General features: G+C 33.0%; 4 protein-coding genes across 5 annotated transcripts; all 4 read right to left on the bottom strand.

Moving 5' to 3' along the window:
- Nucleotides 1-9,825: 9,825 nt before the first annotated feature.
- LOC127788319 (hevamine-A-like) lies at nucleotides 9,826-10,937 on the bottom strand. Its single transcript, XM_052316465.1, has one exon. It carries the CDS (start codon nucleotides 10,897-10,899, stop codon nucleotides 9,985-9,987), a length of 915 nt encoding a protein of 304 aa, XP_052172425.1. The 5' UTR covers nucleotides 10,900-10,937; the 3' UTR covers nucleotides 9,826-9,984.
- A 1,332-nt stretch (nucleotides 10,938-12,269) lies between these two features.
- Nucleotides 12,270-12,803, bottom strand: LOC127793953 (putative pentatricopeptide repeat-containing protein At3g49142). Its single transcript, XM_052324785.1, has one exon. It carries the CDS (start codon nucleotides 12,801-12,803, stop codon nucleotides 12,270-12,272), a length of 534 nt encoding a protein of 177 aa, XP_052180745.1.
- Nucleotides 12,804-16,179: 3,376 nt separating this feature from the next.
- On the bottom strand, nucleotides 16,180-17,489 carry LOC127788328 (acidic endochitinase-like). Its single transcript, XM_052316474.1, has one exon. The coding sequence runs from the start codon at nucleotides 17,294-17,296 to the stop codon at nucleotides 16,346-16,348; it is 951 nt and encodes a 316-aa protein (XP_052172434.1). The 5' UTR covers nucleotides 17,297-17,489; the 3' UTR covers nucleotides 16,180-16,345.
- A 1,303-nt stretch (nucleotides 17,490-18,792) lies between these two features.
- On the bottom strand, nucleotides 18,793-22,368 carry LOC127788306 (putative pentatricopeptide repeat-containing protein At3g49142). 2 transcript variants are annotated; one of them, XM_052316454.1, is made up of 2 exons: nucleotides 21,734-22,368; nucleotides 18,793-21,571 (listed from the first exon to the last, which is right to left on the bottom strand). In XM_052316454.1, the coding sequence occupies exons 1-2, from the start codon at nucleotides 22,120-22,122 to the stop codon at nucleotides 20,086-20,088; spliced, it is 1,875 nt and encodes a 624-aa protein (XP_052172414.1). In that variant the 5' UTR covers nucleotides 22,123-22,368; the 3' UTR covers nucleotides 18,793-20,085. The 2 variants fall into 2 exon arrangements, with proteins under 2 accessions (XP_052172414.1, XP_052172404.1); XM_052316444.1 differs by having other exon boundaries at nucleotides 18,793-22,368.
- Between the last annotated feature and the right edge of the window lie 139 nt (nucleotides 22,369-22,507).

The raw sequence follows: 22,507 nt of genomic DNA, 5'->3' as shown, positions 1-22,507 counted from the left end.
GACAATAGCAGTCATATGTGTGTGTGTATATATATATGTGTTTGTGTGTGTATGTATGTATATGGTACGGGAGAAAAAGAGAGAGACGGAGATTGACAATCGAGAGTGCTCGGAGGAGAAAGTGAGTTGTGAGATGTGAGAGGAATAAAATAAAAATTTTAAAATTGATGTGAAATTTGATGAGGTGTAGGAGAAAACAATGCAAGCTTTGAACAGAATTTCCACTCCATCAATAGTGATTTCTGATTCCACGTACTCAGTACACAATACGTGCCAAATGCCTGCCTGCCAGCTACTACTCTCCTCTCGTGTTTTGACTTTCTATTTCTCTTTTTTTTTTTATTTTTTTTTTTGAAGGCCGCTGCCTTTTATTATCATTTTTCAACAAAAAAATAAAAAATTTACTTAACAACCACTTTATCATAACAATTAACAAACATCATCTTTATTTTTTCGAATATTCCACCAACTTCAAATTCAATGACTGAATTCATATAATTCTATTCAGGGGCGCATCCATGCATGGGAAGTTCTTTGCCAACTCATAATTAAAAATAATTTTTAATATAAAAAATAATAAATTTTACTAATAATTTAGTTAAAAAAAATTTCATCTCACACCAAAATTTGTGATGTGTAATTTTATATCTCACACAAAAATTTTAGTCTCCCCTACATAGATTTATGGATTTGTCCCTAATTTTATAGTAACAAATACTGTGAAAAGACTCAAATAATTCATAAATTATTTTTTAATTTTTAAACCAATCTCGTACTTAATAACTAAAGTCATATAATTTGTAAATTGATATCTTTTTTTTTTTTTTTTATCTCTTATGTGTTACTGTTATCAACTTAAGTTTAGATGTTTTGAATTTTAAATTTTTTAGTTGATAATTTTAATTTTAAGATAGGTTTTACTGATACCTAATTTCGTTCTTAATGTACCAAAGCGCCCTCTTGGTAAAATAGTAAATTTTGAAATCTTATACATGTCTATGTGTTAATAATAAAAATATATTTTTTTAAATTCAACCGTTGCAAATTTATTATTAAACCCAATCTTCATATATTTATGGCAGTCTCACTTCTTGTTTCCTTTTACTTCTAATGGGTAGTTTTATTGCTAATTGGGTTTTTTCATTGATTTTATTTTTAATTTACAAAAAAAAAAAAACACAGCATGAATAATTGAGCAAGACATTTTTATTTTTGTTCGGAAATACATTATTTGTTTAGATAATGTTTGTTGATCAAGATATAGGTTGAAAAAAAAATAAAGTGTTGTTACGGGTATTCTCCGCTCTATTTCTTATGGGCTGGGCTCGACCCAGCAAGCCAGCCCAATCGCATAAGGCCCGGTAGACTGCGAGCTGAATTCATCGAAACGAGCTCGCATATTGTTGGAGCCCGAGCTTGGATCGCAGGACCAAGCAGGCTTAATATGAGTGAGCTCCCAACTACGCTTTGAGCAAGCTCCCAGCGACTCTTGCAATTCGCCAGTCTAACTAATTAGCTCGCGTAATGAGAAGGCTATATGCCAGAAAATATTAATGGGCTAGAGGCCGTCCCAACTGGGCTATTCAGGCCCAACCTGGCCTCGTCCTCTCAGCCCATGTCAGTCTCATCCTAGCCTCTTACAACATCATTACAACCACTTCTGGATTTTCACGTGTCCACCTGAGATCTCATCCTCATTAATGACGAATTACATCCACATTAATGAGGGTCTCGTCGGCACCTTACTACTGCATGGGCACCTCCGCCGACACAGGATACTGGGTCCCATCACTTGCAGACGTACAGCACATGCAAGAGGACATCTCCTCATCCCATATATTAGCTAGCTCTTCCCACAGCCATGGTATGCTTTTCCTGCTAACTTGCTGATACTCTACATTTTCCTTACTTGCTTACTTACTTGAGCATCGGAATATTTTGCAGGGGCCAACCGACCGACGGATCAACAAACCGAACCTGATTACCCCTTTTTCTCCCTCTCAGATCCATTACATCAGTGCGAACCGACAAATCACGGTCGATCAATTCCGAATATCGACAAGTGTTGAGCCAACTTGCTTATATTAATTAAGTTTTGATGATTAACAAAAATATTTTTATGATATAAATATTTTCTCTTACTCGTACAAAAAATAAATTTATTTTGAATTAAAAAATAATTAATTTTAAAAATATTTTCTTGTTTTAATCATTTATGTCTCAAAAACTTATATTTGAATTTTTAAATTTTGAATTAAAGAAGAATTATTTTTAGACATGTTTTCTCTTACTTATACAAAAAGTAAATTTATTTTGAATTAAAGGAAATTGCTTTTAAACATATTTCAAAAGCTTATATTTGAATTTTCAAATCTTGATTTTTCATGCAAAAAATAAATTTATTTTGAATTAAAGATGAGACACGTTTTCTTATTGTTTGAGAAATTCTAAACATTTTTTGAATTTCAAACTTCATATTAACCATTTCTTTAGTGACAAAATGCTTATAAATATCCCATAAACTCATTTTTTGAGCATGCAAGTACTTTCATTGCATATCCAAAGCACTTGAAAGCTCTCAAACGCTTTCAAACAAAACATTCAAGCAATCCGAGACTCTCGAAATATTATTGCACATCTGTAACACCCAGTAATCCCAGAGTTATGAGAACGAGAAAGGAAGTAAGAAAACTTTTAAAAATGCCCTTGTGAATGTGTTAGAGCCTTGAAAATATTGGTGCCCTATGAGAGGGGCATTTTGGTATTTTGGATAGTGAAGTCCAATAAAATGGTATTTTGGTGAATTAGAAATAATTCCTATGTGGAGTTTAGGTGTGTAAGTGAATTAAATCCCAAATTTGTATTTATGTGGAGATATATGGGATTAATAATTCACAAAGGGTATTTTTGTAATTTGGAATAAAATTCCATAAAGGAATTAAATTGTGGAAAATGGAGAATATTCAAGTATATGAGAAATAATTGAATTTCCCTAAATTTTGTAGATAAATGTGGTAATGCCATGTGGATAGATGAGATGAGAACTTAGGAGCCAAATATGGGTTTAAAATGTGACACTTGACAAAGTCTTGTTCAAGTATAAATGGGTGATTTAATTAAATACAAAAAGAAATGATTTTGGTCTTTCAAGCATTTAATGAGAAGCATGATGGTATTAGATTAAAAGAAAATCCAAAAAGAAAAGTAAATGGTCACCATTAATGCTTGAAATTATGGTGAATTAAATAAATCTAAAGGAAAATGGGAAAATGTTCTCCCATTAATGCTTTGAAAATATAAGATTTATTTAATGGAGAAAGAAATGATTTATGTCATTCATTTTTAATATGTGAAAATTGTCTCCATTTAGTAAATGTTGAGAAATTAATAAATCCAATGGTTGTGATTAATCTTTTAGTGGAATTGTGATCCAATGGTGGTGGATGGAAGCTTGTGGTTGGCATGGATTGCCAACTCCTTAAGAGTATGTTTTCTATTAAGGGTGAAGATTGAATCTTGCAAATTGGATGGATGAGATTAAAGCCTCCAAAGCACATGGATTGTGCTTGTTATGGAAGGCTAGGATTTCCTCTCTAAAAGAGAAAAGAATTGAGGGTGGAGATGAAGTCTTGCATTTAAAATATCAAGAGTAGAAAATTAATCCAAAAAGAAAAGAAAGGAAATGGAAGAAGTATATAAGAGGAAAGAGAGCTTTATGCTCAAATTTTTTCCATTTCAAGAGAGTAAGGTTGAAATCTTCCAATAGAAAGAAATAGAGAAGATGAAAGAAAGAAATGAAGAAGAAATCAAGATGGGAAAAGATGATGGTGGGAGCTCTCTTGAAAAGAGGATTAAAGCTTCAAAGAGAAGAAAAAGGTAAGGGATGACCCCATGGGAGGGTGGCCTTGCAATGTGTTATAAGTATGTTTCATAAATGTATATGTTGCATTTGACATGTTCTTTTATGTTCATGAGACCTATGGCCATAGGTTAGTTTGGGAATATTGTTGAAATGGTGGGTTGATGCATCTAACATTGGTGGGTTGTGAGGGCAAAGAGACCTAGCTACACTTGCATGCATTTAGCATCATATAATCTTGTTATGTTCATATTTATTTTGTATTGCACCCTTATTGAGCTTAATAGTTCATGAGGTTTTACCCTAACATATAGATTGTGAAAGCATGGTAAGGTAAAGGCAATGGTGGAATGGCATGTAAAAGCATGGAAAGAAGATCCAAGAATAGTGAATAGCATATAAAAGGCCTATATTGTTGTGTTTAGTTCATTTCTTGTAATTTATTTGGTTGGAAATGTGTTGTTAAAGATTAAGATCATGTGTATTTTATATTTTGGGAATGTTTAACCTTATTGTGAAAATGAGATTGTGGCTTATGGCATGTTGAATCCTAAGTTTTGGTGAAAGCCTTATTTTTGGTGTGTTGTGGAAAGCACAAAGTAATTAAATCAAATGATTTTTGTTGTGAAATGAGGCTTTGGGGATGTGAAAGGTGATGTTTTGATGCATGTATGAGGTGTACATATTTCTTGCAAATATGGGTTTAAAGGCCCAAAAGAAAAAAAATAAATAAAGAAAAGTTGCAACAGGTGGCAGCAGAGCTGCGGCGCTTGGCCAGCCCACTCGACCAGCGCACTGCGAGGCCCCGGGCGCGCCAGCAGGCCCTGCCGGCCAATTTTTTTCAAAGTTTTGAAATTATAGTGGATTTTTGGGGAAATTCTTAATTGATTTTGGGCCCTAAAGGAATTTTCAAATTAAAGGGATTTTTTCGGGCATTTTGGAGAATAATGCAGAAATTTTAGAAAATTGAAAATGATGGGTTTTTCCTCCAAAATTGGTACAATCAATGTATTGATTGAGCTTGTGAATTTCAAAGAGCCCGGTGAACTTTTTGGAAAGAAGAAAAATTAATAGCAAGTAAGAAAATGGCGATTGGGCATCTTAAAGTGATTTATTTATAGCCAATGCGGTGTGATTAAAAGCCAATTCCCCTAGTAAATCCTAGGGAATGAGAGAAGGGAATGATGAGCCTAGTTCCCACCTAGGACGTTTCGTCTTGAAACATAGTCTGCCCTTCACCCAAGGCCGAGCAGGTGGACAATTCGGGTAATTGTTCACGAGTGGCACCTGTAAGTGGGAATGGGACGTCACAACATCCATCGAAGAGCCACAAAGTAAGAGGAGAAAAGTTCTTCAAATCTTCTACGACAAATCCGAATTTCTTGATTTGAGGTTATAAATTTATTTATTTATTTAACTATTATTGTCTTGTATAATTTATTCTTAATTGTTTATTTGTGTCCAAGTGTAAACAAATTATTTGTAACATTTAAATTACTATTGTGGATTTATAGGTTTTATAAAATCATTAAAATCTATGTGAATCTAGTTTCTAAGATAAGTTAGGAAGAAAATCTTGGTGTAGTGGTTGCTTAGAACCCATTGTAATCTAGGTGTTTATTTAGTTTCCAATATGAGTTAGTGTAGAAATCTTGATGATTTTGATTTTGTTAAACCCCAAAGGTGATTAGACATTGGGAGAGTAGATTAGGTGTATGTGGAAACACTGAACCACTATAAAATTGTGTTGTACCTCATATTATTTATTCTTATTATATTTTGTGATTTGCATTAATTATTAATCTCAAATATAATTTATTATATTTATCAAATATATATTCTTAAATAATTATTAATAAAAAATATTCATTAAAAGGGAAAAAAAATTTAAACACTCAATTCACGCTCCTCTTGAGTGGCCATACCTTAGGGGACCAACATAAAGTATGGAAAATATTTCAAACAAAAATATTTTTTTACTGTATTTGTTGAATTTATCTGACAATCATTACAAAAGAAATCACGTAACTTCTTATATGAGATTTTTCAGATAAATTTATTTTGAAACTTACAAATAAGAAAAAATGATTCATATACCCCCCAATACATTCAAAATTTTTAATAAATAGTTTGATACAAATTTTAAAATATTTTCTATGTTTATCTTGACTATTTTATATCTTGATGTGAAAGTCATTCTAATCTTATATTAATATAACTATATCTTACTTATTTTAATAAATGTTATCTTAGAAGATATATCTTTGTGTCCATTTACACAAAAAATTAAGATAAAACAGTCAATGATACATTACTTTTAAGTAAAAGTAATTTTATTTTTATCATACTTTTAGATAAATTTTACTTGTAGACCATTCTGATGGTTCAGAACTTCTTCACTGTTGCATTGAAGGACTTAGTTAAATATAGATTTATTTTTCTGTTGGCATCAAGTAAATAGGGGTGGATTCAAAAATCTATGTAGGAGAAGGTAATTTTTTTTTTTTTTTGAGATATAAAATTATACTTCACAAATTTTAGGATGGGTTATAATTTTTTTGACTGAATTATTAATAAAATTTATTATTTTTATATTAAAAAAATAATTTTTTATATTAATTTTTTAATATTAAAAAATTATTTTTAATTGTGGATCCGCCCCTATCGAGTAAATGTTATGTTATTTGACACGGATAACATAACATTTTCATAGTTAAATGACACTCATCGTTGACAATGATCTTTTTTGTTGGTAACAAATATATTGAAGAGAGAGAAAGAGATAGAAGGAGAATGAGAGACATGATAGGAAAAGATAGAGGAATTATTTAAGAAAAGGGATAAAATAATTAACCTTGATGTTTTATTAAAAATAAGGGGGGTTTATACTATTTTCCAAAATTTGAGAGTCGTAAACTCTAATTTCACATTTTTAAATCTTTTGTGCCAACATTTAAAAGCTTTATAATCGTCTTTATTACAATAATAATAGCATTCAATATGGGAGATTGGCATTTTTGGCAAAATACATATTTTAACTTTATGTATTTGTATATTTTTTATTTAAACATTTGAGTTTTTTATTGTTTCAAAAGTACTATTGAACTTATAATTCTGAGTTAATTATACTTTTAAATTTTTTGTTGTTTAAGAGTGTAGTTAATTTAAAATTATATAATTTAGATATCTTAATATATATTAAAGTAACAGAGTTGTTGCAAACAGTTTCTCATCCAAAAACTACTTCTAAAATTTGCATTAAATTTGTATTAATTTTTCAGTGTTATTAATTAATCAAAAATAAATATTTTTTATCATATCTTCTCATCAATTAATCCCTCAATTAATTAAAAATAAATATTATTTCTAAAAAATATGAATAGACAACTTAAACTATTAATTAAGTGATAAAAAATATCCATATTTTTTAATATTTCCAATGTTTTGTTATTATTGCATAAATAAATTAAATTTCAATAAAATAAATCAAAATCCATATTTTCAATATTATTGCACATAGTTTCTTGCCAAAAAGTTATCTTTAGTTTTTTTTTTCAGAAGTTAAAAAACGTGTTATTGAATCTCTCTGAAAACATATTATGCAACATTTAGATTCTAAACTATTCGATTTTCGTGCGTAGACTGCTCTATTATCAGATATTAAAAATTGAAAAGTGTGTATCAGTAATAACCAAAAGATTTTTTAATCTTATTAATTAATCAAAAATAAATATTTTCTGTCATATCTTCTTATCAATTAATCCCTCAATCAATCAAAAATAAATATTATTTCTGAAAAATATAAATAGATAATTTAAATTATTAATTAAGTCATAAAAAATCGTCTATATTTTTTAATATTTTTAATGATTTGTTATTATTGCATAAATTAAATTTCAATAGTATAAATCAAAATCTATATTTTCAAAATTATTGCACACAGTTTCTCGTCAAAAAACTACTTTTAATTTTTATTTTTTTCAAGAAATAATATTCCTTCTAGTTAAAAACGTGTTATTGAATCTCTTTAAAAACGTGTTATGCATTATTCAGATCATAGACTCTTCGATTTTCGTGTATAAACTACTCTATTATCTGATATTGAAAATTGAAAAATGTGCATCACCAATAACCAACGGGTTTTCCAATGTAATTAATGAATCAAAAATAAATATTTTCTATCATATATTCTCATCAATTAATCCCTCAATCAATCAAAAATAAATATTATTTATGAGAAATATGAATAAACAACTTAAACTATTAATTAAGTCATAAAAAATCGTCCATATTTTTTAATGTTTTAATTATTTTCAATGTTTTATTATTATTGCATAAATTAAATTTAAATAGTATAAATCAAAATCCATATTTTCAATATTATTGCATACAATTTCATGCTAAAAAACTGTCTTTAGTTTTTTTTTCTTTTCAGGAAGTACTATTCATTTCAGTTAAAAACATGTTATATATTGAATCCATTTGAAAACGTATTATGCAATATTCAGATTCTGGATTGTTCGATTTTCTCACATAGATTGCTCTATTATCTGATATTGAAAATTAGAAAGTATGTATCAGGACACAAGGTCTTTATTCTAAGGATGTCATTGACTCCATCAAATTCAAAATTGTATTTCAAGTTTTAGATAAGACAATTTTCTTTGATTGCATTCTACGCTATGACCATCAACAAAAGTCAGGGGGCGATCATTGTTGTATGTAGGACTTTATTTGAAAAAATCAATATTCAGTCATGTTCAGTTATACGTAATTGTATCAAGAGTTATAAGTTGGAATGGTTTAAAGATATTAATATGTAATAAGGAAGGAGAACAAATAAATTCAACCACAAACGTTGTATTCAAAGAAGGTTTTAAAAATTTGTAATTTTAATTTTATTATAAATTTTATTTGTTATGATATTTACAATTTAATAAAACTAAATTCTGGTGTTTCTAATATATATTAAAAATTTATATATTTTTTATTTCTCTATTTGTGATTTTTTTTTTTTCGTGCATCGCAGAGGTGAATAATTAGTAGTATGTTTAATATAATAAAAAATTTTAATGTCTAAATGAAAAAAAAAAACCCCAAGTAGAGGACTAAAATATATACTTGCCCTGGCATCTTTTTATAACTTATTTGCCTTCTTATTTAATTTTAATTTATTATACACTAGATTTACCTTATTAAAACATATTTTCTTATATCCCAACGGCAACGAGGCTCGGATTGCTCTGGGAGCAAACAAAGAATACCAACGGTTGGGCCTGGCATATTTACAAACTCGTGGGAGGCATGAAAAAGTGAAAGCTTGGGACCCAAAAGAATTAGAGGCCAGAAGATTTCACGACCCCATGCCATGGCAAACTACGGCCTAGCCCTGAATCGGATGAGCTGGGTCCGTCCGAGTACGAGCTATCTCCACAAAGAGCTACCCCTCTAAAATAATAAAAAAATTACCCTTATGTTGTGATCAAAATCCATTCGGTTCTTAGAATTAGATACGCATAAATTTAAGAAAATGTATTAGTAAATTAAAATGCAGCTTTTTAAAAAAATTATCTAAAAAAAGAGTCCAATTTTGCTAACTCTTCAAGTTGTTATTAAAAGAAGATTAAAAGTCTCCAATTTAAGTATATTTTATATTTAAGTCAAATTTAAAAGTAAATGGGTTAATTATTATCATGTTATTAATAATAGTCTCAAATTAACTTGATAAAATCTATTAATAATATAATAGTGACAACGTTTTATGTATGTTATTAATAATTATTATGATGTTACTAATAATACAGTAGTGATTCGTATTCGAATCTCGTTGTTGAGTTTCGTAATTTACCTCTCTTACAAAAGTTTTGGAGCTGAACTGTTGGGGTCTCAAGTGAGGGAGTTCACCTTTTTGGTCCCAAAGAGTCTCAAATTAACTTATAAAACCTAATCTAATTTAATCTAATCTCTTGGTTTAAGCATTTATTTAGCAAGAAAAAAAATTACACTAAAACAGTAAACCACTCTGAGGGTGTACCCACTCTGATCATCCCAGAACTCAAAGCTAAGAATTTGAAAAACGCATTGTTTATTAATCAGGCTGAGGACAAAGCAACAACTAGTTTAATTCAAACACTGCCCCTAATGGAGTCGGTGTACCCACTCTGATCATCCCAGTACTTTGACCACAGCATCACGCCGCCGTACTTGGGAGACGACTTTATCTCCGGCAGGATCTGGGTCGTCAGCACGCTCGCCGGAATGAACCCACTTCCGGCGGCCCCCGGGGACGCCGGCAACCCCAAGAACACCCTCCTAGCAGGTATGGAAGCAGTCCACTTCTTCCAGGACGTGATAATCTTATCAGTGTTACCGGCAGTGTACTGGCAAGGAGGATTGTTATAGAATTGAACCCAAACATAGTCAAAAAGGCAAGTCTTATTAAGCGCAGAGCCTAAGAAGTAATCTGGAAAAGGACACTGTGGTGCAGCGGTTAAGTACAATTTCTTTCTTCCGAACTTCCCATGAGCTGATAAATAGAGAGCAAGATCATCCCAGTACTGGTTTGAGCCAAGCTCTATGTCGAAATCTATGCCATCCAATACAGCATCGCCCAAAGGCCGAAACTTTGACCTTCCACCCAAGAAAGCATTCCATAGATAGGCCGATACGTTTTTTGCATCGGCTTTGGAAGCTAAGGAGTAGCTGCCAACGCCGCCACCGATGGAGAGCATGACTTTTATGCCCATCTTCTGGCAGAACCGCACGCCGTCGCTCACGGCAGTGCAGCCGCTGGCGGAGGGGTTGCAGTGGCCGGAGGAGAGGTCCATTACTGGGGTCTGACCCTTGCCGAATATGTAGAGGAAGGCTATGTTTACGAAGGAAAATTTCTTGGTGGCACATGTTTCGGCTAAGGTGCCCTCCTTGCCGTTTTGACCCCAGTAAATGGCGATGCCTCCGCCGGCCACGGCGGTTAGGGTTAGAGGCAGGAGGAGTAAGAGGAGGGAAAGGATGAAAGTTGTGGGTTGAGGTTTTCTAGCCATTTGTTGGTGGTGAATCAATGAGAACAACTCTGTTTTCATGTGGATTTTATAGAGATAATTTAAGGGCCTGTTTGTTGTGGTGGTGTTCAAGTGCTTGACTAGGATTTTCTCTCTTCCTAAGCAAAAATAGTAGCAAAATGATTCGATGGCTAGAAAATATTAGAAATATATTGTGCATTATGTCATTGATCATCCACTTAAATTAACGAACCTTATAATATTAGAAAAACCGGAAATCAAACACAAAATCCTAAACTGACAAAATCACCCACTCAAAATTATGGCCGGCTCAAAGGAAAGGCTACTGAGACTGAGACATGTGTCTAGGGTTCCAAGAAAATTTCAAAAGTCAGTCATGTTTGCTGGTTGTTGTGCAAAATTGTTCTACTTCTAATTAACAATTAAAAAGAGAGAGAGAGAGAGAAACAATTATAAAGAATTAAAAATAAAAAAATGGTAAAAGTTACTGAAATAAAATAATTATTTTAATTTTATTATTAAAATAAAATTAATAAATTTTTTTTTTTATTTTTTATTAAAGAGTTAGTTAGACCCCTAAATTAATAATCACCTAGCCCCCAACCCCTTCTGCCGGCCCTGAGAATTATTTTTGTTTCATTTCTGCTTTACCAGCTGCATGGCTGGCACATACGAAGGAAAATGATTTTAACAGTCAACATTTTTATGAAATAATTTTCATTTAGAATAAACGAAAATGAAGAAGCTAGTCATAAACAGTGGCGGATCCACGTATAGTCAAGGGTGGCCATTGCATATTTTTTTTAGTTATTTAAAAATTAATTATTAAAAAAAAGAGAAAGGCAACCAGAACTGATTGATTCTGTGAGGTTTTTTCTGTTTTGCAGTGTCTTTATGTGCTCTTTGTGTGTGTGCGCGTATCAAAGAAAGGCAAGGTTATAATAGATGTAAATTGATATATAACCACTCCATTTGTGCTTTCAGGACATGGTTCAAATGACAAAAATTGAACCATAATATGTTGGTGTCATTTAAATGAATTGTGAGTTTTAATCCTAATATTTTTTAGACACATTCTGCGATTTATCTTTCCTGCAAAATTAAGAATATGAGTATAAGAGAATCACACAAAAACGATAATTCCAAGTATCTAATATACCAACTTTACAGAATCAAGCAGTTTGCCACATAGAAATGTAATTTCTGCTTTCTGAAGTTTCTTCTTTGCAAAAGTTGCACAGTTTCTGAATAAGTGAATATGTTCTGGGTCACCTTTTCTTGTTGCTTTACCTATGACATATAATGCAGATTGGACCTGACATGCTTGTGTGGTTGACCCAATGGCCCGTTTACCCAATGTATTGTGCCGGTCATTGTGGAACCTCCCCAACCTATAATTCAACCCGATGTGTAACCCTGACAATGATTTTGCGTTCAGCAATCTTGGATATAAGCTTGACAGCAATATGGCAGTCCCCACAAACACGTAGATTCTTGGTAATCCGGATTGGCGTACCAGGTTTGGTATTAATAAGTGCGAGGACGATAGCTAACTTCTCACTGTGAACTGTTAGATGATATTGCTTATCCTCTTCCTCCAAATCATGAAGCGCTGAGTCTGTCTCAGGTACATAACCTGCCTCTTTCATCTTTCCTACCATTACATCCAACTCTTCGTAGATCTCCTTGGATTGTGGATGGGATTGGTCGCCAGCAAGAAAGGTGTGGACCTTATGATCAAGCTCGACATTGCTAAAACCAGGTGTTTTCTTGATTCCTCTTCCCTTCATGATGATTGATCGAATGGCGGAAACTTCTTCCCATCTTCCAGCCTTAGCATAAATGTTTGATAACAAAACATAATAACCAGCCTGCTCCGGAACCAATTGAAAGAGACAATCTGCAGCTATAATCCCAATGTCCATGCATGTTTGAGTAAATCCGGCAAGCACTCAACAATCCCAATATCCATGTTTGAGTAAAGGATGGAATCGCTGTTGCTGTTGTGTTTTCTGCAGCAAGTGACAAACCAAAATAGGGCATTAAAACTTCATGATCGTTGAAGCTATCGATCAAGATGAACATGAATCTATTTGTCTGACGAGGTATTCAGCTTAAGATCAATTTGAAATACCAAAAGGAGTTCTGGAAAACCAACCTGAATGGCAATTTAACGTGATAGAGGAAAGAACAGCTAGCCTTATATGTTTTAATATAAGAAAGACTAAATAAAGATAAATAAGAAATTAGAAATTTCATATCCAAAATATAAAATTTATAGCACTTTGGCTCCGGTGTTAAGCGCTCAGTTCTGAAATTCCTGATGGGGTCCAACTAGTATGAGAGTAGGTCACAAGTTCGAGTCTTCTCCAAGACAGTTCAACAATAATATGTTACTATTATCACCTTAAATTTAGGATGTTTTGAATTTTAAATTTTTTAGTTGATAATTTTAATTTTAAGATAGGTTTTACTGATACCTAATTTCGTTCTTGATGTACCAAAGCGCCCTCTTGGTAAGATAGTAAATTTTAAAATCTTATACATGTGTATGTGTTGATAATAAAAATATATATTTTTTAAATTCAACCGTCACAAATTTATTATTAAACCCAATCTTCATATATTTATGGCAGTCTCACTTCTTGTTTCCTTTTACTTCTAATGGGTAGTTTTATTGTTAATTGGGTTTTTTTTTACTGATTTTTATTTTTTAATTTACAAAAAAAACAAGAGTATGAATAATTGAGCAAGACATTTTTATTTTTGTTTAAAAATACATTATTTGTTTAGATAGTGTTTGTTGATCAAGATATAGGGTGAGAAAAGTGATATATGAAAAATATTTCGAACAAAAGTGATTTTCATTGTATTTGTTAAATTTAAAAGATAATCTTTTGAAAAGAAGTTACGTGACTTCTTATATAAGATTTTTCAAATAAATTTATCTTAAACCTTATAGATAAAAAAAATGACTTATATATCTTCTAATATATTTCAAAAAATTTAATAAATAGTCAAATAAAAGTTTTAGAATATTTTTTATCTTTATTTTGACAATTTTCATATCTTGATCTGAAAATTATTTCAGTCTTATATTAATAAATCTTATCTTACTTATTTTAACAAATATTATCGTTGAAGATATGTTTTTGTATCCATTTACATAAAAAATTAATATAAACAGTCAATGATACATTACTTTAAGTAAAAGTAAAAAATTTTATCATATTTTTTGCATAAATTTCACTTGTAAAACTCAGAACTTCTTCACAATCAACAAAGCATTGAAGGGCTTAGTTAAATGCAGATTTATTCTCTTGCACGCGGGCATGTAAGCGGGGTGGGGTCCATGCTCAGCCAATGCTTCTCTCGAATTTTACTCATGTGTTTTATAAATATTATGTTATCCAACATAAATAATATAACATTCTTATAGTTAAATGAACACTCATTATTGGCAACGATCTTTTTTGTTGGTGACAAATATTGCAAAGAAGAGATAGAAAGATGTGGAAGGGGAATGGAGAGACATGGAAAGAAAAGATAAAGGAATTATTTAAGAAAAGGGATAAAATAAATAATTTTGATATTTTATTAAAAATAGGGAGATTTATACAATTTTTCAAAAATTTGAAAATTGTAAACTCTAATTTTATATTTTAACTCTTTTGTGCCAACATTTAAAAGTTTTATAGTCATCTTTATTACAATAATAATAGCATTCGGCAGTGGAGATTGGCATTTTTGGCAAAATACATATTTTAACCTTTTATACTTGTATTTTTTTTCATTTACACATTCGAACTTTTTTTTTTCAAAAGTACTATTGAACTTACAATTTCAAGTCAATTGTATTCTTAATTTTTTTGTTGTTTAAGAGTGTAATTGATTTGAAACTCCGTAACTTATATATATGTTTGAAATAACAAAAAGTTTTAATGTCTAAATGAAGAAAAGGCCTAAGTAAAGGACTAAAATATATATTTGACTCGGCATCATTTTATAACTTATTTGCCTTTTTATTTAATTTTAATTTATTATAAACTAAATTTGTTGAAATTAATGGATTTTAAATATATGAATTGGTAAAATTTCTAAGATCGGACTCGACTATTCATATGAGATGCGATAGAGTGGACATATTCGTTTAGGTGAATGGACATGTCTATTTGGATATGAAAGGTGTAAGGGAAGAGATATATACCTTTACCAAATGGTATAATTTGAACTGTCAAGTCACGTCTAAATATGAAAGATATAATTTGAAGATTCAGATTAAATTGAATTAAAGAACATGACATTTCACAATTAAAAATCAATTCAAGTCATTAATTTGATACGTTTGTTCTCTAACGTACTTTTATAATTCTCTATTATTTTCAAGTACAAAAGATTCTAATCTTTTCTATCAAATAAAGAAATAGAGTACTATTAAATTTGATTTACCTGTCAATGTTAGTATTGTACTACACTAATTCTTTAAATAAATGTTGTATTTTAGGAAATAGACGTCCATTGATCTTTTAGTGAGGCAAAATTTATCTTAAGAAAGTTTACTTTGACATACCTCATTTCAATCAGGTTTTATGGTCCTTTTATAAATCTTCTTTCATTGAATAGTTATGTTTTCATTTTGTTGTTAATATGCATAATATCCTAGATAAATTCAGATTTCATTCCAACAAGATTAACCTTATTAAAACGTATTTTCTTATATTCCAACGGCAACGAGGCTCGGATTTGTGGTCTCTGATGTCAGGGCATATGGTGTCGATGAACAAAGACAACCAATGTTTGGGCCTGGCATATTTACAAACACGTGGCAGGCATGAAAAAGTGAAAGCTTGGGACCCAAAAGAATTAGAGGCCAGAAGATTTCACGAACCCATGCTATGGCAAACTACGGCCTAGCACTGAATCGGATGAGCTGGGTCCGTCCGAGTACGAGCTATCTCCACAAAGAGCTAGCCCTCTAAAATAAAAAAAAAATTACCCTTATGTTGTGATCAAAATCTATTCGGTTCTTAGAACCAGATACTCATAAATTTAAGAAAATGCATTAGTAAATTAAAATGCAGCTTTTTAAAAAATTATCTAAAAAAAATGTCCAATTTTGCTAACTCTTCAAGTTGTTATTAAAACAAGATTAAAAGTCTCCAATTTAAGTATATTTTATATTTAAGTCAAATTTAAAAGTGAATGGGTTAATTATTATGATGTTACTAATACAGTAGTGAGAACGTTTTATGTATGTATTATAGATAACAAAGTCTCAAATTAACTTGATAAAACCTAATCTAATCTCGTGGTTTAAGCATTTATTTAGCAAGAACAAAAATTACACTAAAACAGTAAACCACTCTGAGGGTGTACCCACTCTGATCATCCCAGTACTCAAGGCTAAGAATTTGAAAAACGCATTGTTTATTAATCAGGCTGAGAACAAAGCGACAACTAGTTTAATTCAAACACTGCCCCTAATCGTGTCGGTGTACCCACTCTGATCATCCCAGTACTTTGACCACAGCATCACGCCGCCGTACTTGGGAGACGACTTTATCTCCGGCAGGATCTGGGTCGTCAGCACGCTCGCCGGAATGAACCCACTTCCGGCGGCCCCCGGCGACGCCGGCAACCCCAAGAACACCCTCCTAGCAGGTATGGAAGCAGTCCACTTCTTCCAGGACTTGATAATCTTATCAGTGTTCCCTGCAGTGTACTGGCAAGGAGGATTGTTATAGAATTGAACCCAAACATAGTCAAAAAGGCAAGTCTTGTTAAGCGCAGAGCCTAAGAAGTAATCTGGAAATGGACACTGTGGTGCAGCAGTTAAGTACACTTTCCTTCTTCCGAACTTCCCAAAAGCTGATAAAAAGAGAGCAAGATCATCCCAGTACTGGTTTGAGCCAAGCTCTATGTCAAAATCTATGCCATCCAATACAGCATCGCCCAAAGGCCGAAACTTTGACCTTCCACCCAAGAAAGCATTCCATAGATAGGCCGATACATTTTTTGCATCGGCTTTGGAAGCTAAGGAGTAGCTGCCAATGCCGCCACCGATGGAGAGCATGACTTTTATGCCCATCTTCTGGCAGAACCGCACGCCGTCGCTCACGGCAGTGCAGCCGTTGGCGGAGGGGTTGCAGTGGCCGGAGAGGTCCATTACTGGGGTCTGACCCTTGCCGAATATGTAGAGGAAGGCTATGTTTACGAAGGAAAATTTCTTGGTGGCACATGTTTCGGCTAAGGTACCCTCCTTGCCGTTTTGACCCCAGTAAATGGCGATGCCTCCGCCGGCCACGGCGGTTAGGGTTAGAGGCAGGAGGAGGAAGAGGAGGGAAAGGATGAAAGTTGTGGGTTGAGGTTTTCTAGCCATTTGTTGGTGGTGAATCAATGAGAACAACTCTGTTTTCATGTGGATTTTATAGAGCTAATTTAAGGGCCTGTTTGTTGTGGTGGTGTTCAAGTGCTTGACTTGGATTTCCTCTTTTCCTAAGCAAAAATAGTAGCAAAATGATTCAATGGCTAGAGAATATTAGAAGGATATTGTGCATTATGTCATTCATCCACTTAAATTAATGAACCTTATAACATTAGAAAAACTAGAAATCAAACACAAAATCCCAAACTGATGAAATCACCCACTCCGAGTTATCAAGGCCGGCCTAAGGCTATTTAAGCATGTGTCTAGGGCCCCAAACTAGGGGGCCCAAAAAAATTTCAGAAGCCGATTATGTCTTCTAGTTATTGTCTAAAATTATTTTATTTTTAATTAATAATTGAAAAGAGAGAGAAAAATAATTATAAAGAATTTAAAATAAAAAATGATGAAAATTACTGAAACAAAATAATTAATTTAATTTCATTATTAAAATAAAATTAATAATTTTTTATTTTTTATTTTTTATTAAGGAGTTAGTGCCTAAATTAATAATGGCCTAGGGCCAACCCCTTGAGCTGGCTCTGAGAATTATTGTTGTTTCATTTCTGCTTTACCAGCTGCATGGCTGGCACATCTGAAGGAAAATGATTCTAAACAGTCTACATTTTTTTTACCAACAGATCTCTTGGTACTTGATTATTTATTTATACATTTTTTTTTTTGTTATCAACAGATCTCTTGATACTTGGTGATGTACTTGAAATATAAATTGATGATGTACTTGAAATATATATTATTAATATACGTACTGACAAGAATTTTGAAGGACTACGAATCTTAGTGATCTTATCTAGAAATTAGTAACGGTAAAAAAAAATAATGTATATCCATTAATTTATAGAATTGTGATACTGTTATTAATTCTTCTTGTTGTTACTATTATAGTAGAAAGAATATTTTTAGTTATAAAACTTGCCAAGAGATCTGACTACGTAATTGAATTGGAGATCAATGATTGAATAACAATTTACTTATGTATATTAAAAAATATATATTAAATAAAATTGATAATGACATTATCAAAATATAAAAACACGTCAAGCATAATTATAATAATTTATCAATATATTTTCTTTAGTATTATGTTATTTTATTTTTTTATTATTTAAAAATTTCTAAATCCGTAACTGATCATAAATATAAACTATTCATGCATTCCTACAGAATATCATTTAAGTCGTGAATTTCTCCACCATGGGAGTTGAAATATAATAACATCACTACGTTTACATATACCAAGTGGAGATCTTTTCAATGACTTCTAACTCCACTTTCCAATACAAAAATATCTGAAATGTACATTTTTACTGTAAGCTCAGCAAAACACCAATTAAGAATCATGCTTTTGGCTTACTGATAAAGGTTGCCTGCCAGCATACACGATATATATATATATATGTATAAATTATTAAATAAAAAATTATACATATAAAATAGCATGACAGAGTAATAACGGGCTGCATTCTAAAATTAGAAATGTTTATAAAAATAAATTACAGTTATAAAAATTATTATTATTATTTTATGTTAATAATAATTTTATACAAAAGTTTTATATAGAATACCAACTTATTTTTTAGATAAGTGGAGGGATGTGTGGTTGACCCAATGGCCCCGTTTACCCGACCCAATGTATTGTGCCGGTCATTGTGGAACCTCCACAACCAACAATTCAATCTTAGCCATCGCATCAATATAATTAAGTTCTTTGTCATTCATAATATAAATTTGGGAAATTTGAAATAACCAATTTATAATTTTATGTAATTGTAAGAATTATTTTTTACATAGACTAAAATGATTAATTTATCTTTTATCAACTTAATCTCATACCTAGATCTAAATTTGAATATGAGAGAGAGAAAAGGGATTAGGCTTCTCATGAAATTTCACTAAAAACACCATTATAGTATTTTTTTTTTCTTATTATCAAATCTATAACATAAAGATAAAAATATATAATAAACACATAATAACAATAAAGAACAAAACATAATAATATCATATATCATAAAAATTCTCCATAATAAAAGTAACAAGACATAAATTCTACAAGATAATGATAGCGACTAGGCAAATATTGAGGTAGGTGAAGCCTCGACAAAGATGATAACACATGCGGAGATAGAAAGAGGTGGAGAAGGACACAAATGGTGACCAATATGATGATGTAGAAGGCAAATCTATATAGAGATGGAGCCTAATAGAGACGTCGACTAATATGATGACATAGACAGAGGCTAATAGAGTGAGAAGAAGAAGACGCTCAACGCAAGTAGAGCTCGACAAACAAAGGCGAAGAAGGATGCTGAAGGCTGCTAGTGTAGGATTAATTTCTGGGAGAAGCAATTCCTTCTAGGGATGGTCTTTGATAAGTGTCAGTGGACACAATCTCCAACCTTGGTCACTTGGGCATATCTTTCGGTTTACTTCTCTCATGATGACTCAGGGATGAGTTCAGCGAGAGTGCGAGTGATGATGTGTAATCCAAAAAAACAAAGGCGGAGAAGGTGTTGGAAAGCTTTGAAAGTGCAAATGATGAAGCTCTAGAAAGGGACTTCCTAATTTCAACTCAGGAAGTCACTTTTCGGAATTTTCTTTTCTTTGTGTTTTAGCAATTTACTTTCCATTGACCAGAAAGTAAATTACTTTTACTTTGTTGTTTTCCTAGAGCTAGCCAAACACAAGAAAACAAGGAAAGTGCTTTTTGAGAAAGGAAAATGTTTTTGGCCAAACAAAACGGAGCCTAAGTAAGCGAAGCGTTACCAATAATCGCCACATGAGCAAACCCCATTTTGAAAATGATGAAACCGATGTGTATCCCTGACAATGATTTTGCGTTCAGCAATCTTGGATATAAGCTTGACAGCAATATGGCAGTCCCCACAAACACGTAGATTCTTGGTAATCCGGATTGGCGTACCAGGTTTGGTATTAATAAGTGCGAAGACGATAGCTAACTTCTCACTGTGAACTGTTAGATGATATTGCTTATCCTCTTCCTCCAAATCATGAAGCGCTGAGTCTGTCTCAGGTGCATAACCTGCCTCTTTCATCTTTCCTACCATTACATCCAACTCTTCGTAGATCTCCTTGGATTGTGGATGGGATTGGTCGCCAGCAAGAAAGGTGTGGACCTTATGATCAAGCTCGACATTGCTAAAACCAGGTGTTTTCTTGATTCCTCTTCCCTTCATGATTGATCGAATGGCGGAAACTTCTTCCCATCTTCCAGCCTTCGCATAAATGTTTGATAACAAGACATAATAACCAGCCTGCTCCGGAACCAATTGAAAGAGATGATCTGCAGCTATAATCCCAATATCCATCTTTGAGTAAATCCGGCAAGCACTCAACAATGCCCCCCAAACCCTCTCATTGGGTTCCAAAGGCATCTGCTTAATGAAATCATAGGCCTCATCTAGTTTCCCAGCACGTCCTAACAGATCAACCATGCAAGCAAAATGTTCTAACCTTGGTACCATCCTATACTTCTTAGTCATTAATTTATAAAAATACTTTCCCTCATTCAACAATCCCGCATGGCTGCATGCAGAGATGATGGAAACAAAGGCAATTGAATCAGGAGTGACACCCGAATCCTGCATTTTGGAAAAAAGAGCAACAGCATCACAGCCTTGCCCACTTTTACCATAAGCAGAAATTATTGAAGTCCATGACGCAACATCCCGGTATTGCATTCCATCAAACACTTCCCTTGCATCATCTAAACATCCACACTTTGCATACATGTCAATCAAGCCATTTTCCAATGACAAATTGGGTCGAAGCCTTTTCCTTTCCACACACTCATCGATGTGCCTACCAAGTGACAGAGCTGAGAGGTCCCCACAGGCAGGAAGAACACTGGCAAATGTGATTGCATCAGGTTCCATCCCACGAGATTCCATCTCCAAATAAAGTTCAACTGCTAATGCAGGCATAGAATTTTTCATATAGACTGCAACCATCACATTCCATGAGATCACACTCTCTTTAGCCAATTTCATAAACAGCTCCTCAACAAATGAAATATTTTTAGCAGATGTGTTAGTTACAGCAGGCAAGAGGCTAGCCATTGTGCCAGCATCTGCTTTTATGTTGAATAACTCCATTTCTCGACAAACTCCAAGCGCGTCATCAAACCGTCCATTCTGTGCATACACAGCAACCATTGAATTCCAGGAAACAGCATCTTTGTGAGGCATTTCATCGAGCACCCTGCGAGCCTCCACCAAACAACCACATCTGCCATACATGGCAACCAAACCATTACCAGTAAAAAGGTTAGAATCATGCCCTATTTTCGCAACCGCAGCATGAGTTTGCATTCCAAGCAACAAATTATCCGACTCAGAACACGCTTTTAACGCACAAGGGAAGGTATAATGATCAGGACTAACGCCATACTTGGACATGGTCCTGTATTCGACAAGAGCATCTTGGTAAAACTGGTTGTTCACGTAGCTTCTGATCATGACATTGAAGAAGATAACACCTCTGTCAGGAAATTCGTCGAATACGTGGCGCGTGATCTCGGGATGGCCACAAGCAGCATAAGCCCTCATAAGTTTGATGCCAATGGATGGGTTTGAGCGCAAACCTTGATCAAAGATGATCTTGGCATGCAGTCCTTTTAACGTTCTGATATCTGGGTATTTGTCCAATATTTGACCACAAAACTCCTCCGAAATGGCTGTGCTTTCTCGAGAAAATTTAGGTGGTTGGAGTGAGGAAAGGGGGGTTTCTAGCTTAGTTGCGGTTGAAAAATGGCGGGATAGCGTGAAGGGTCTCGGCATGGGGATCGTTGATCGCAACGTGCTTGGAACTTGAGACTAGAGAATGAATGAAACCCACACCTCGTGGTCATGGGAGTAGTTGTCTTGATGAGCCTAAGGTGCATAAATCGATCCCCATAGATGCTATGCTTTCCGGCTTCTGCTTGGGCGTAGGCGGCCATCTTTGGCTGAAGTGAGGAGTGTTGATGTAAACCATCTGATCAAGAAAGCAACTCGCGCGACGGATCGTGCACAGATGAGGATTGACATGTGTCATATCACTTAATATGCAGTTAGGCAAAGTGTTTTTCACTTTACGTTATTTTTGTACATATTAAATTATATAAAGGGATATTATGATCAAAATATCTCTCATCTTCATACGCCTCACGTGTCTCTATGCGTC

The sequence above is a fragment of the Diospyros lotus genome, chromosome 1 (genome assembly GCF_014633365.1).
Source record: "Diospyros lotus cultivar Yz01 chromosome 1, ASM1463336v1, whole genome shotgun sequence".
In the NCBI taxonomy this organism is placed as follows: Eukaryota; Viridiplantae; Streptophyta; class Magnoliopsida; order Ericales; family Ebenaceae; genus Diospyros; species Diospyros lotus.
Note: the sequence above shows the minus strand (reverse complement) of the source record. Positions and strands in the feature narration are given on the sequence as shown.

Coding starts and splice junctions, on each gene's coding strand:
- LOC127793953 (XM_052324785.1), bottom strand. CDS start 12,803: ATGGACATTGGGATTATAGCTGCAGATTGTCTCTTTCAATTGGTTCCG.
- LOC127788319 (XM_052316465.1), bottom strand. CDS start 10,899: ATGGCTAGAAAACCTCAACCCACAACTTTCATCCTTTCCCTCCTCTTA.
- LOC127788306 (XM_052316444.1), bottom strand. CDS start 22,122: ATGCCGAGACCCTTCACGCTATCCCGCCATTTTTCAACCGCAACTAAG.
- LOC127788328 (XM_052316474.1), bottom strand. CDS start 17,296: ATGAAAACAGAGTTGTTCTCATTGATTCACCACCAACAAATGGCTAGA.